Here is a 14,641-nt window from a genome sequence, read left to right as displayed (position 1 = left end):
TGGTGATGGAATGGGAAGAAGAATGAAGGGGTTTTGTCGGTAAAAGACTATCATATGCAAAGGCACCGAGACTAAAAACTACATAGTTATTTTTTTACTGCTAGAGAGTTTAGCATGTGTTGAAGAGTGGTGAGGAATGAGGCGAGAGTGGCAGGTAAAGGCTGGACCACGGAGGGCTTTGTATGCTGCACTACAGAATTGCCCTTCCATCTTTCAGCCCCCTGTTTCTTTTTTTTTTTTTTTTAATTTTTTTTTTCAACGTTTTTTATTTATTTTTGGGACAGAGAGAGACAGAGCATGAACGGGGGAGGGGCAGAGAGAGAGGGAGACACAGAATCTGAAACAGGCTCCAGGCTCCGAGCCATCAGCCCAGAGCCTGATGCGGGGCTCGAACTCACGGACCGTGAGATCGTGACCTGGCTGAAGTCGGACGCTTAACCGACTGCGCCACCCAGGCGCCCCTCAGCCCCCTGTTTCTAAAACTATTCCTAACTAACTGAAACATTTTGTGGTAGCAATATTTTAAGGTTTATTTAAAAATGTATATGTGAGAATTAAACATATTTTTGTAGTTTTCACATTATAATACACCTTTAAGAATTCATTGGGCATTACCAAAGATCTGTGAGAGGACCTGATAAATGAATAACATACCACCTGATCATATGTAATGTGTAGGAATTATTTACCAACCATTATGCTGATGAAACACGCTCATTCCTTGTTAGCTGACCTGTGTGATGTCATATAATTTCAGCATCGTGTTTGTAATATTCCATGTATTAAGAGTAAACATTTGTAACATACAAATTGTTTCTCAAGGCTCTATAACTATAAGAAGGAAGGTGTTTTTTTTTTAAGTTTATTTGTTTTGAGAGAGAGAGGCAGAGGGGACGGGGAGAGAGAGAGAGAGAGAGAGAGAGAGAGAGAGAGAGAGAATTCCCAGCAGGCTCTGCACTGTGCAGAGCCTGACGCAGAGCTTGAACTCACAAACTGTGAGATCATGATCTGAGCTGAAATCAAGAGTCAAACATTTAACCAACTGAACCACCCAAGTGCCCTAAGAAGGAAGTTTTAAATGAGAATCGAGTCTTATTTGAAAATATCCAAATGCAATAAGCAGAAATTTGGAATATTCCAAAGTGAAGACAGCCTTGGTTGACCTTAGGTTTCTAAAAAATCTGGAGATAGAATATTCAAGGTGAAATGTCCAATTAAAAAAAAAATAGCATCAGGTAGTTAAAAAGCTAAAAGAAAATTAAGTAAATATTTTTTGTTTTTTGAATTTCGTTTTGTTAGAAATAAAAATAATACTTGGTATGCACTGTGAAATAAAACATAATTGGTTTATGGATGTGAAAATGTTCTGAGTAATGATAACAGTGTTCAAGAAATAGGTTTTGGGGATGGAATGAGTTGGAGAAAAGTGAAAGTGGAGACAGAATGGTTGAGAGGCCAATCTAATAGTCTTTGTGAAAAGGGATGGCAGTTTGATCTGAAGTAGTAGCAATAGTGATATAAGGGGGCAGATTAATAGAAACATCAAGATTTAGCAATTGATTATATGTGAATGGTGAAGAATACAGAGGAATCTGGGAGGTTGACTCTTGATTTCTGACCTGGATTTTTTTTGGTCTTCAGAACTTGTCCTCTCGGTAAATGCTTGCTTTAACATGGACACGAATATGCTTCAGGAAGAATCTGTTCCTTCGATGCCATCTCTTCCTTTAGGGACAGCTTGCCCTTTCTGTGATTGCTTGCCTGAAAACAGACATTGCCCTTTCAGCACTGCTGAATAGGAAGGTTGTCTTTATCCAGACAGAGCAGTCTGAGCTACTGTTATACACGAAGACGAGATGAGAATCTAGCCTTCCTAGATGTAACAGGAAGCCCTGGAGTCTGTCTGGAGGCCCTCTCTCTGATCAGTATGACCCACGACTGGGCTTTCCAACATTCCCATCATTTCTTCTTCTTGCTGTGAACTTCATTAACTAATCAAGAGGTCTGCTCTCACCCTACACCGTCTTTTGCCTGAAATTTCTGTCTTTACTCAAATGCTTGTGACTTTGTCCATGGCTGCACTGCGTAACAGGCTCCATCAGAGATGTTGCACATGATTCTGTTGCACATGGCCTAACTGATTGCAAACCAAAAAGCTGAACGGTATCCCCACTGATTTTTTTAAATCACAGCCTGATACCTATATTTTAGAATTAATAATGTTCCTTTTCAGAGTTACCAGAGAAAATAAAAGGTAACTCTGCACTGTAAGCATTCTAATTATAAGTCCCACCAGGACCAAGGAGTTAGAGAAAGGTGGTTTTCTAAAAGGAATGCCCCAGGATTATTAGCAAGAGGGGGAAGACATCTTTTGCATATCATATAACAGTTGTGCCCCTTCATTCTCTAGATCTTTCCTGAGCTCAGGAAAGTTTTATTTTATATATTTAAATATTGCTTTTCCATTTGTGTTTGTTACTTCTATACTGTTTGTCTTCCATATCCCCGTATTACCTTTTATTCTTCATATCTCCATTTTCCCTTAGTATTTTAGGAGAATTTCTCAAGCTCATGGTGACCTTACTGATTTTGTACAGCGTCTATTTTGCTTTTTGCTGATTCCATACATTTCATTTTTTAAATTTCAGTTTATTTATTTTGAGAGAGAGAGAGTGTGTGAGCATGAGCATGGGAGGAGCAGAGAGAGAGGAAGAGAGACGATCCCAAGCAGGCTCTGTGCTGTCAGCTGATAGCACAGAGCCCAGTGCGGGGCTTGAGCCCATGAACCATGAGATCATGACTTGAGCTGAAATCAAGAGTCAGACTCGCTTAACCATCTGAGCACCCAGGCACCCCAGATTACATACATTTCAAATTCTGTCATCTGTTTAGTTTTGAGATGCTTTTGTCCACATTTAATTGTACAGTTCTGTCATCTACAAATACTGATAACCTTGTTTCTTCTTTTACAATTTTCATTTACTTTCATTTTATATTAGTTAGACCAAAAATCTTAGGACAAATTTTAAAACATCCTCAGATGTCCCCTTTGTATATTACTGAATTTATAATAAACATAGTTAGGTTTTCCCTTTTGAACCTAGATGGAATCTGGATGGTATTTCTTGACTGTAAGGGAAGGTCCAATAACAACATACAAACTGGATTATAAATCTAAGAAGAAGTTCTTTTAGCCAACATCTGCTTTGAAGTGTTAAATAAAAAATTGCAAATAATACTGGGAGGACAGTACACATGAGAAAATTAATCTCTAGTGATTGTGAATTTTTTTTTTTTTAATGTTTGGAAGAAAAGCGTTATGTGTATGACTCATTGTTAACTTAAGTACATGACGGTAAAAAGTTTACGAAGTCCCCCGCAAGGACCCCCACCTCTGTGTCCTACAGAAACATTGTGCTGTGCTTGCTGTATTACACTAGTGGGGCTTCAAATCACATTGTGCTCTCACCACTTCATGAGTAAGCTTTCCCTTACCCTACCTTACTGTGCTCAGAACTCCTCTGCCGCGGGCCAGTGCTCATGAGTATGTGCCTGTTCCACGACTCAAGTCCTCTTGTGCTAAACGCTTCACATCCATCATCGTGCACTCTGGCCAAACATTATCTGTCTCCTCTCTTAAGCACTTCCACCCTCACCCTCCACTGGGGATCCTAGTTCCTTGTATCTTTTCCATTTAGACTCTTGACAGGCTTTCAGGATCCTGCAGTATTGGTGGGAGACACAAGGGGGGCGTGGTGGCATTCCTTCTCCCTGCCTTTTCTCTCAGAGGGCTGGCTTGCGTGGTCAAAACACTGTGAGCTTCTGCTGTGGGCTCAGAGTAATTGTTTATTTGGCAACTAGTATGTATACTTCACCTTTATCTGGACCCGGCACAGTATTGGGCAACGAGAGATGCCCCCAAGGATGGACTTGTTGGTTATTTGATAAAATTTACTTCAAATATTTACTATGGCCAAATTATAAAATCTGTTCCTTTAGTTAAGTTTTGCAAGTTAAAAGACTTCTTATTATCCACAACAGAGGAAGTTGGAAGTAGATTTTTAAATGTCTTCATGTAAATGTGTCCCTGAATCCAGTGACTATATTTTATTTTTAGGGTTTTTATAACATGCATATCCATGATTTATGCCTGCTATTCATCATTTTCTCATTTTTTAACAGATTACCAGAATCGAAAATGTTAGTCATTTGTGTGATTTGAGAGTTTTAAATCTTGCTAGGAACCTTTTAAGTCACGTTGATAATCTTAATGGGCTGGATTCACTAACTGAACTTAACCTGCGACACAATCAGATCACTTTTGTGGTGAGTATTAACATGGAATCGATATATGATTTCTGGCTTTTCTTTTAAGGAATATGCTAAATGTTATGGCATTATGCAAAGTAAGAATCTACAGTAATTTCATTCTTTTCTGAGTTTCATTGTGGATATAATTATTAAGCTCTATGTTTTGATTTGGAAGTGTGAAGGTGTTTTTCACTTTAAAAGATAAATGTAAAGATAATAGAAGTATTATCAATAAATGAATTAGCTAATTTAAATGGATACTGAATTCTTTCCTGTTTTATCATGGGTACAGAATTAACAAGGAAGGAGGTTATTGGTGACTTAAAGTTGATAAATGGTTGTACCAGGAGGAAAAAGACACAGAGGGGAGAGGCTGTGGGCTGTGAAGATGCACATAAATATATCTTTTGCGGTGTTGAAAGAGGCAGCCTGGTGTAGTGGAAAAAGCATTGCATAGGGCATCAGAGACCCCCTTCTAGTCACAGCATCATCTCTCATTAGTTGTGTGACCTTGGGTAAATCCTTAACTCTATAAGCATCAGTTTACTTTTCTCTAAAAGGAGGGCATTGGGTTAGATTCTTTCCAGGATCCTTTTTAGCTTGTTGAATCTGAAGAAACACATAAAGGTGGTCAAGAACTGGCATGTGAGCAGGAGGAAACAAGTTAGCATTGTGGGGGCAAAACTGCAGAAAGGCAACTCCAAGGGCACCTGGGTGGCTCAGTCGGTTGGGTGTCCGACTTCAGCTCTGGTCATGATATCATGGTTCATGAGTTCAAGCTCTGCATCCAGCTCTGTGCTGACAGCTCAGAGCCTGGAGCCTGCTTTGGATTCTGTGTCTCCTTCTCTCTCTACCCCTCACCTGCTTGTGCGTTCTCTCTCTCTCTCTTTCAAAAATAAATAAACGTTTTAAAAAATTAAAAAAAAAAAAAACAGAAAGGCAACTCTGGAACTCTGCAGGTGAACTTTGTTAGATTTATAGCTTTACTCGAGTTCAGCAACGAAGTAACAGCCTGATGCTCAGGTATTTTGTACTTGTGCAAACGTGAGAAGCACTAGACATAGGGATTTTGGCTGTATGATGTGGTACAGGCCAAGAAGACTTCTAATGATTTATAGAAACATTTGTTTTTTTAACAAACTTCCTTTCTTTTACATGCAATAGAAAAATATTAGGTTCTCTCAGGATGTCACTCAAGCACTTTTAAAGGCACAATCTTTTAACTTTTTGAGACATTGAGTTCCTTACTAAGTAATTAAGTGTAATGTAAATGGTACACTTGGAAAGGTTGGGGGACAGATGATGCCTTATCTCTAGGCCTCCTTGTACAGTACAGATTGGTTTCATTTTGAAGTTTTACCAGAAAATATGAGCTCAGTAATAGTCAAATCTTCTAGGAGGTTAGGATAATTTCAAAACCTTTTCCAAGACATGGATTTATTCCAGAACCTCTAAATTCTGTCAGCCCCTCCCCAGATTGAATTTAAATATTGGAAATGGCTTGTTTATTTCAAAAGACATCCAGATTGAGTTAATCTGTTACACTGCTGAGTGTCTAGGAACTGCTCAGGCTGGACTTGATCTGTCCTCAGGACATTGGGTGTGGTAAGAATCCAAAAGGCTTTGGTAGAGTGGGGCACAGACATCTATTGACTTTTGCATATTCCTTTCTATGTTCTGTCTTTCATTTGGAAAGTACATAATGCATATCCAGGAAATTGCTTACTGAATTTCCCAGTGAGTATTACGTCTGATCATTACTATTATGGCTTAGGTAGCAATGTCTATGGAAAAGGAAATTGTTTTCATTTATGAAAGTTAAAAAGATTTAATAAGTATTATGCTTATGGTATTATCATGATAATAAGTAGCATGCATATTAATTTATAGGAAATTGTGAATATACATGTAAGGATAAGTAAGACACTGGGTCTAACTTTTGTTTGTTTCTTTTACAAAGCATCCTTTCCTAAAACAGCCAAGAGACTTTAAGTCTGAGGATTTTTTTTTTTTTCCAGTATCTTCATTTCTCTAGGGTCAGTTATCACCCTTATATTTTTGCTTTTTTTTCTCTTTCATGGTTTTGATTTTCCTCGGTGGCTGGTAATCTTTAAATGAAGGACCGTGTTCGGTAGTAGCTGGGTCTCCTGCGGAGCTGAATGGGTCTTTTTAACTCTAAGATCTCTCCCTAGAATGATCACTGAATTTGTGTAAGTTGTCGAATCCCACACATTGGCAGGCTTCCCTTTAGTGAGTGGAAGGGAAAAGGGAGGCTCACACTGTAATTGCCAAAATAAGAGAACGACTATTTGGGGGTATAGAAGGACTTTACTATCTTTTGTGCCAAGTCAAATGCCATTCCCCCCCCACCCCGCCGCTGGGTCTAATGTAGCAGTTATTAACCATCTCCCTGGATCAAACACCCACACTGTCCATCTGTCTTTGACAGATACTCTGTTTTGTTTAAAGAACAGACCGTGAGGCTCCAGCTGAGTGTTTCTCCAGCCAGCTGCTCTGTTCATTGCCTGTGTGTGTGTGCATGGCAGGGGTGGGCGTGGGCTGAGGGTGGGGTAGGTTTGTTGGTGCTCCCTGATAGATCCTATCTGCTTTCCAGCTTCCTGAAATTCATCAGAAATGTGGATCTCTTAATGAAGACTCTTGGCTTTATCATTTCCATGGAGTTATTCATTTTGTGTATTTTTGTTGCTTTGCCCATTGACTTTTGTAGAAGAGATGAAGCATGTTATTACCTATTTCACTATCTTGTCAGAAAACTCTGATGTTTTTGATGTAGAAAAGTTTTTGTTTGTTGGTTTATTGTGGCTAAAGTCACTGATCTTTTTCTGGGAGATTTTATAAATTTCAAACCAAATGTCTTTTTTGTTTATATATCTTTCCCTTTTAAAAAATTGTGGGACACCTGGGTGACTCAGTCGGTTAAGCGGCCGACTTTGGCTCAGGTCATGATCTCATGGTTTGTAGGTTTGAGCCCTGCATCCGGCTCTGTGCTGACAACTCAGAGCCTGGAGCCCGCTTCAGATTCTGTGTCCCCTCTCTTTTTGCCCCTCTCCTGCTCATGCTCTGTCTCTGTCTCTCAAAAAATGAATAAATGTTAAAAAATTTTTTTTTAATTATAAAATGATACAGACGTTCTGAAAAGAATGGGAAATAATATTACCAATATGTGTAGATCGACCAATCAACTTAATGAATAAAAATCTTTTAAATATAGTTAAGGCCCAATGTGTAAGCCTCCCTATCCTATTTCCTCCCTCCTTTGCAGAGGTAACCACAGTTCTGTGTCTGGTGTTCATGGAACGAATTCTTTTCCACATAGGTATGCACTTATCCCTAAATAATATCAAGTTGTTGTTTTGCATGCTTTTAAATGTTGTATAAATGGCATCATCATACTATGCACATTTTTAAGTTGCTTTTATTTATTTATTTTTATTAAAAAAATTTTTTTAGTGTTTATTTTTGACAGAGAGAGAGAGAGAGAGCGCGCGCGCGCGCGCATGAGTGGGGGAGGGGCAGAGAGAGAGAGGGAGACACAGAATCCAAAGCAGGCCCCAGACTGCGAGCTGTCAGCCCAGAGCCCGACACAGGGCTCGAACTCACGGACCATGAGATCATGACCTGAGCCGAAGTTGGACGCTCAACCGACTGAGCCACCCAGGCACCCCTAAATTGCTTTTATTGACATGCTTTGAGATCTGTGTTGTTCTCTGTAGCTCTAGATCACTAGTTTTCATTGTTATATAACATTCCATTGTATGATTGTGATTAAAAATATTCATTCTTGGGGCACCAGGTGGCTCAGTTGATTAATAAGCATCTATCTGACTTCTGCTCAGGGCATGATATTGCGGTTCATGAGTTCGAGCCCTGCATCGGGACTGACAGCTCAGAGCCTGGAACGTGCTTCAGATTCTGTGTCTCCCTCTCTGTGCTCCTCCCCTACTCGTGCTCTCTGTCTTTCTCTCTCAAAGAATAAATAAACATTAAAACAATTTAAAAACATTTATTCTTTTACTTATGGACAGTAGTATTGTTAAAAAGTGTCACAAATAACATTTTTGTACATGTCTTTTGGTGCATATGTGTAACAGTTTCTCTAGGACAGCGGCTTTCAGACCATAATCTAAGGTAATAAATAAAATTTACATTAAAACCCAGGTATTAAATGCCCAGTTATTAAAAGCCCAGTTATTAAATATTTATGTGGGTACATCGTAAATAATAAAAGCAAGCATTTCATGAAGCTATACCTACCCTTGCTGTTTTCCATTCTGGTATATCCTGTTCTGTTCTAGCCTATCAAAAATGTTGGTCTAAAAAAAATGTTGGTCTCAACCTATTGAATTGATTTCTTGACCAATGAAAAATTGGTTGCAACCTACATTTATCAAATGATGCTCAGTGATAGAGCTTGGGAGAGACATTGCTGGGTGCCAGGATCATGCTCATTATTTCATTTTATCAGATATCATCAAGTTTTCTCCAAAAGTTGATACAAAAATTTGGTACAACCAAATTACAGTTCCATCAGCATTACCTGGGAGTGCCTTTAACTTCACATCTTTGTTGACACTTGATATTGTCAGGCCTTTTATTTTTTGCCAGTCTTTTAACTATGAAATTATATTGTAGTGAGATTTTAATTTGAATTTCCAGTGAGGTTGAATGCCTTTCATCTTTTTTCTTTTGTGATAATTGAGCTCTCTTCTGTATATGGTCCTATCCTTTGCCCATTGTAATGACAGAGTGTTTTCTCTTTTTCCTCTTGATCAGGAGTGTTTGTTTCTGCTGTATTTTGAGGAACAGAAGTAAAAACTATCAATAGGGTTTTTTTTACTGTTTCTGGGTTTTTTTGTTTGAAAAATCTTTCCTTAAAGACTGAGGATATAGGGGTGCCTGGGTGGTCCAGTCAGTTAAGCATCCAACTTCAGCTCAGGTCATGATCTCGTGGTTCGGGGGTTCGAGCCCCGTGTCAGGCTCTGTGCTGACAGCTCAGACTGGAGCCAGCTTTGGATTCTGTGTCTCCCTCTCTCTCTGCCTCTTCCCAGCTCGCATTCTGTCTCTCTCTGTCTCTCAAAAGTGAATAAACATTAAAAAAAAAATTAAAAAAAAGACTGAGGACATAAAGATATTTTTCTGTATTAACAAAAGTTTTAAAGTTATTCGCATGTTTTATCTATTTGCAATTGATTTTTGCTTGTGGTGTAAAGTTAAAATTCGATTTTATTTCTTCTTTTCTCATTTGGATTGCTAATTGTCCCAGCACCATTTATTGAAAAGTGGATTCTTTCTGTCCTTTTCTATCACCTTGGCAGTATTTCCTTCTAGCAAATTAAATATCCACATATGCATGGGTCTGTGCTGGCCTCTGTTCTGTTCCATAGATCTCTATGTTCCAGTATAACACTATCTTAATAACTGTAATAACCTCTGTTATGTCCTAAGAGCTCGTAGCATGAGGGCTCCAATCTTCCTTTTTCTTCCCTTTCCTTCCTTTCCCAGCTTTCCTTTCTTCCTCTAAAGAAAAATCATCTTCTTTTTTTTTTCTGTTTCTATATACATTCTAGAAATAGCATATCAAGTTTCATGAATAACCCTACTGGTATGTTTGATTGGAATGTCTTTGAATTTGAAGACAATTGAGATTTTTTATGATATGGAACCTTTAATACCATAATATGAACATGGCATATTATTATGAAGGCATAATGTGAAAACAGCGTATCTCTCAATTCACATATGTCACATTTAATGATTTTTATTCTCCTCCATAAATAGCTCATTTGTTTTTTGTTAGATTTCTTCCAAGATATGTTATACCTTTTTTGCTATTGTAAACTTTTTTGATCAGAAATAGATTTCTTACTGTTGTTAGTAGTGTATGGAACCACAGTTGATTTGGGTTCATTGATCATATATTTAGCAAGCTTTCTCTGACACTTAATAATTTTAAAAATGTATCTGTAGGTTATCTTAGGTTTTATATTTAGACAATTATAATTTTTTGTGAACAATTACAGTTTTTCCTTAATCATTATGTTTTGTTTCTTCTTGTTTGAGCTAAACTGAACCTCCAGTTTGACTAAACCTCTAGTACAGTTGAATAAAGAAGCAAAAGTGGGCATCCTTGCCTTATTCCTGAGTTTAAGGGAAACATATCACTAGCTGTGTTTGCTAAATGCCATTTATTAATCTGAGAAAATTATCCTCTGTTTTTAGTTTGCTTAAGTTCATGTTATGAATGTTTGTTGGATTTTATTAGATGATTTTTCTACCGCTCTTAGACTGGTTGTATGGATTCTTCTTTATTAATTTTGCAAATTGTTTTATAAGATTGTGTAATGGTAAGTCACTCTAGCACTTTTGGTCATATTATGTATTTTATAGGCTATATTTCATATACCTTCATGAATTTTGTTTGCCAATATTTTATTCACAATATTTATATCGATGTTAATACATGAGATTTGTCCAGGGGTGCCTGGGTGGCTCAGTCCGCTAAGCATCTGATTTCAGCTCAGGTCATGATCTCACGGTTTGTGAGTTCAAGCCCCGCATAGGGCTCTGTGCTGACAGCGCAGACCCTGCTTGGGATCCTCTCCCCCTCTCTCTCTCTGCCCCTCCCTTGCTTGCTCACATGTTCTCTCTCAAAAACAAATAAATAAACTTAAAAAAAGATAAATGAGATTTTTCTGTAACTTATTTTTATTGTTCTTTTCTGATATCGAGATTACACTAGCCTCATAAAATGAATTGAGGAGTGGTTCCTATTTTAATATTGTGTGATACCCTATTTATTTGGTATAAACCTCACTTTATATGAAATTAAAGATAATCTGCACCTTGAATAATTGGAAGAATTTATCTGTTAAATAGTTTGGGTAGTTTTAAACCATTGACTTAGTAATAATAGTATCAGTCTTGATATGTTGTAGTTTCCTTTCATCTGAATTTACTGTTTTTAGCTGCTCTCTCTGTAGTCATGGCCCCTTTGTCACTTCTCATAATGCTTATTCATACTTTCTTATTTCTTGATTAGTATTGCCTGAGATTTCTTTATGTTACTAGTAGTTTCAAAGAACTGCCTTTTGGCTTTGTTGAGCTTCTCTTACAGCTTTTAAAAAATACTGTTTATTGATTTTTGTTCTTAACTCTCTTATTTTCTTTTTCTTTCTAAAATTTTGTGTTGGATATCTGATACATTAGTTTTCATTCTTTTTTATTTTCTAATATGAGCACTAAAGGCTATAAATTTCCCTCTAAGAACCACTTCAGCTTCTTCCCACAAGTTTTGAAATTTAGTATTTTTATTCTAAATATTTTATAAGTCCCATTATGATTTCTTCCTTGATCCATATACAATTTTTGATATGTTTGGGTTATTCTTTTTTTAGTCATTCTTTTCTAATTTAATGGTATTGTGACCAATGAATGTGGATTATATGTAATCGGTTCTGTGAAGTTTGTTGAGGTTTGCTTTATTGCCTACTAGGCAGTCAATATTTACAGTCAGTACGTGCTCTCCATATGTTTCCCTAGTATGTGGTCAGTCTTTGAAGCTGTTTCTAGGTGCACACAAGTTTAAAATTGATGTATCTTGTTGGGATGAGCACTGGGTGTTATATGTAAGTGATGAATCACTAAATTCTGCTCCTGAAACTATTATTACACTATATGTTAACCCACTTGGATTTAAATAAAGTAAAAAAAAACCTGATGTATCTTCCTGATAAATTGTTCGTTTTATCATTGTGTAGTAACTATCTTTGTTACTAACTCCTTCATTGAGCAAGTGTTTTATGAGCATGGGCCATATGTCAGGTACTGTTCTAAGTATGTAGTATAGCTAAGGAAGTTAATACTTTTTGCCTTAACATTCATTTAGTCTAATGTTAATGCCAACTTTCTTTCGGTGATTTTTTTCCTGGTGTATCTTTTTTATTCCTTAACCTTTAGAAAACTTAAATATTGGCACAATTTCAGAAAAGGATGCAATAGTAAAGAAGTCCTAGTACCCCAGTACCCAATTACCTAAATGGTTATATTTAGTACATTTGCTTTGTCTTTTCTTTTGATTATTCTCCTTCTTCCCTTCTCTTTATGTCTACAAGTCTGTCTCTCTCTCTCTCTCTTTTTCTGAACCATTTAAGAGTAAGTTGCAGGCATGATGCCCCTTTATATTCGCATACTTCAGTGTATATTTTCTAAAAACAACAATTCTCTTATATAAACACATTACAATAATCAAAATCGGGAAATTAACATCGATGTGATGCTATTATGTAATCTGTAAATCCCATTCAAGTTTTCTTAATTATCTAATTAGTGCCCCTTTATAGTAAAAAAAAAAAAAAAAAAGCAAATTCCAAGATCATGCATTGCATTCAGTAATTATGCCTCCCTAGTCTTCTTTAATCTCTTTGTATGTCATGACATAGACATTTTTGAACAATATTAGCTTCTTATTTTGCAGAATGTCCGTCAATTTGGGTTTGTCTACTGATGTGTCCTCATGATTAGATTCAGTTTATGTACTTTTGGCAGGAATAGCAGCAGGAGTGATGCTAACTTCTTAGTGAATCATATGACCTATTCTTTTACTTTCAACCGGGGGGCGTTTGTGTACTCATGCACCTTATTGTGGGCTGATGGAGTTTTCTCTGTTCTTTCCTATTCACTTTAATGGTTACTCTTAACATTTTAAAATATACACTTGACTTAAATTATGGAGTTAATATACATCCCTACCCTCTTCTTAAATAAGGACCCCAGAATCATTTAATTCAGGAAGCCTGTCCTGTTTCACATAGTTTTGCTTCCTAGACTTTTTTTTTTTATCTTTTTACTTCCAAAATTAGATATGTTAATTGTTGGTGTTTTCAGTCAGTGCTTATTTGGATTCACCCACATGCATGTCTGGGTTTACCACTCTTTCCAAAATATACAATTTAGAAAAATCTTTATGATGGCTCTGGTGGTGGTAAGCTCTCTCAGTTTATGTTTGTCTAATAATGTGTTTATTTTGCTTTTATTCATGACTGATGGTTTGACTTGGTGGACAGTTATTTTTTCCCCTAGATGTTTGAAGCTCGCTGTCTTTGAACTCTATTATTGCCATTAAACTGTCGACTATCTTTTTTTGTGTGCATGGTTTTCTTTTTCTTTCTCTGGTTGCTTTTAAGATTATGAGATTACTTTTTGGAGTTCTTCAGACTCACCAAGATGTGTATAGATGTGGAACCACCATATTTCTTCAATTTTAGATAAACATTTTTTTCCATATTTCACCAACTCTGAAATCTGGATATGTTTTACAATGCATGGCATCTTAAAATCACTATTGGATAGGTTATAGTAATTTCATTGCTTAAATATACGTGAACTTGCTTTTAACTTTATACTATGCTCATTTCAATTATTGGTGCTACATGTTTTGACTTTAATCACTGTTCAAAATGTATTTAAAAAGATTACACCCAAATGGCTCAGTGGGTTGGGCGTCCAACTCTTGATTTCGGCTCAGGTCATCGTCCCAGGGTCGTGGGACTGAGTCCCACGTTGGGCTCCATGCTGAGTATGGAGCCTGCTTATGACTCTGTCTCCCTCTGCCACTCTTCTTACTTGCGCATGCTCTCTCTCTCTCTCTCAAATTAAAAAAAAATGCTAAAAAGATTACACCAAGGGGGTGTGTGGGTGTCTCAGGTGGTTAAATGTCCAACTCTTGGTTTCTGCTCAGGTCATGATCTCATGGTTCATGGGTTCAAGCCCCATATTGGGCTCTGTGCTGGCAGAGTGAAGCCTGCTTGGTATTCTCTCTCTCCCTCTCTCTCTCTCTCTTCCCCTCCCCAGCTCATGCTTGCTTGCTCTCTCTCTCTCAAAATAAATAAATAAACTTAAAAAAAGATTACACCAAGACTTAGCATGAAATGAAACATTCCTGAATTCAAAAAGGCATGGAAAGCAAAGACACACATTTAATATTAGTGAAACATACTTTTCATTGGAGGAATGACCGTAATTCTACATTTTCTTGCTAATTAACAATCAAATACTTTCAAAGGGAGAAAACCATGTTTGGTAAAGCTGTGTTATATTTTGATACTGAGATAGATTCAGAGAGTTTGCTCATCACATGCCAAGCAATGTACTTGAAGGCAGGAGAAATTGAGCAAGCTCCTTGGAAGAGATGACAGCATTTTAAAGCAAGAAGAAGCTGTGTGTATAATTCACACTGGTGTCTTAGACTATTTGGGCTGCTATCACAAAATACCACAGGCTGGGTAACTTATAAACAAGAGAAATTTATTTC

The 14,641-nt window shown here is 37.1% G+C and overlaps 1 protein-coding gene across 2 annotated transcripts in view; it reads left to right on the top strand.

The window, feature by feature from the left end:
- The window catches only part of LRRC49 (leucine rich repeat containing 49), a 149,080-nt gene that overhangs the window by 24,667 nt on the left and 109,772 nt on the right, over window positions 1-14,641 (top strand). For both annotated transcript variants that reach the window (XM_007084559.3, XM_007084558.3), the window contains one exon: window positions 4,183-4,326. In XM_007084559.3, the coding sequence (XP_007084621.2) occupies window positions 4,183-4,326 (144 nt within the window). The remainder of the gene's footprint in view (window positions 1-4,182; window positions 4,327-14,641) is intronic.

The sequence above is a fragment of the Panthera tigris genome, chromosome B3 (assembly GCF_018350195.1).
Source record: "Panthera tigris isolate Pti1 chromosome B3, P.tigris_Pti1_mat1.1, whole genome shotgun sequence".
NCBI lineage: Eukaryota > Metazoa > Chordata > Mammalia > Carnivora > Felidae > Panthera > Panthera tigris.
Note: the sequence above shows the minus strand (reverse complement) of the source record. Positions and strands in the feature narration are given on the sequence as shown.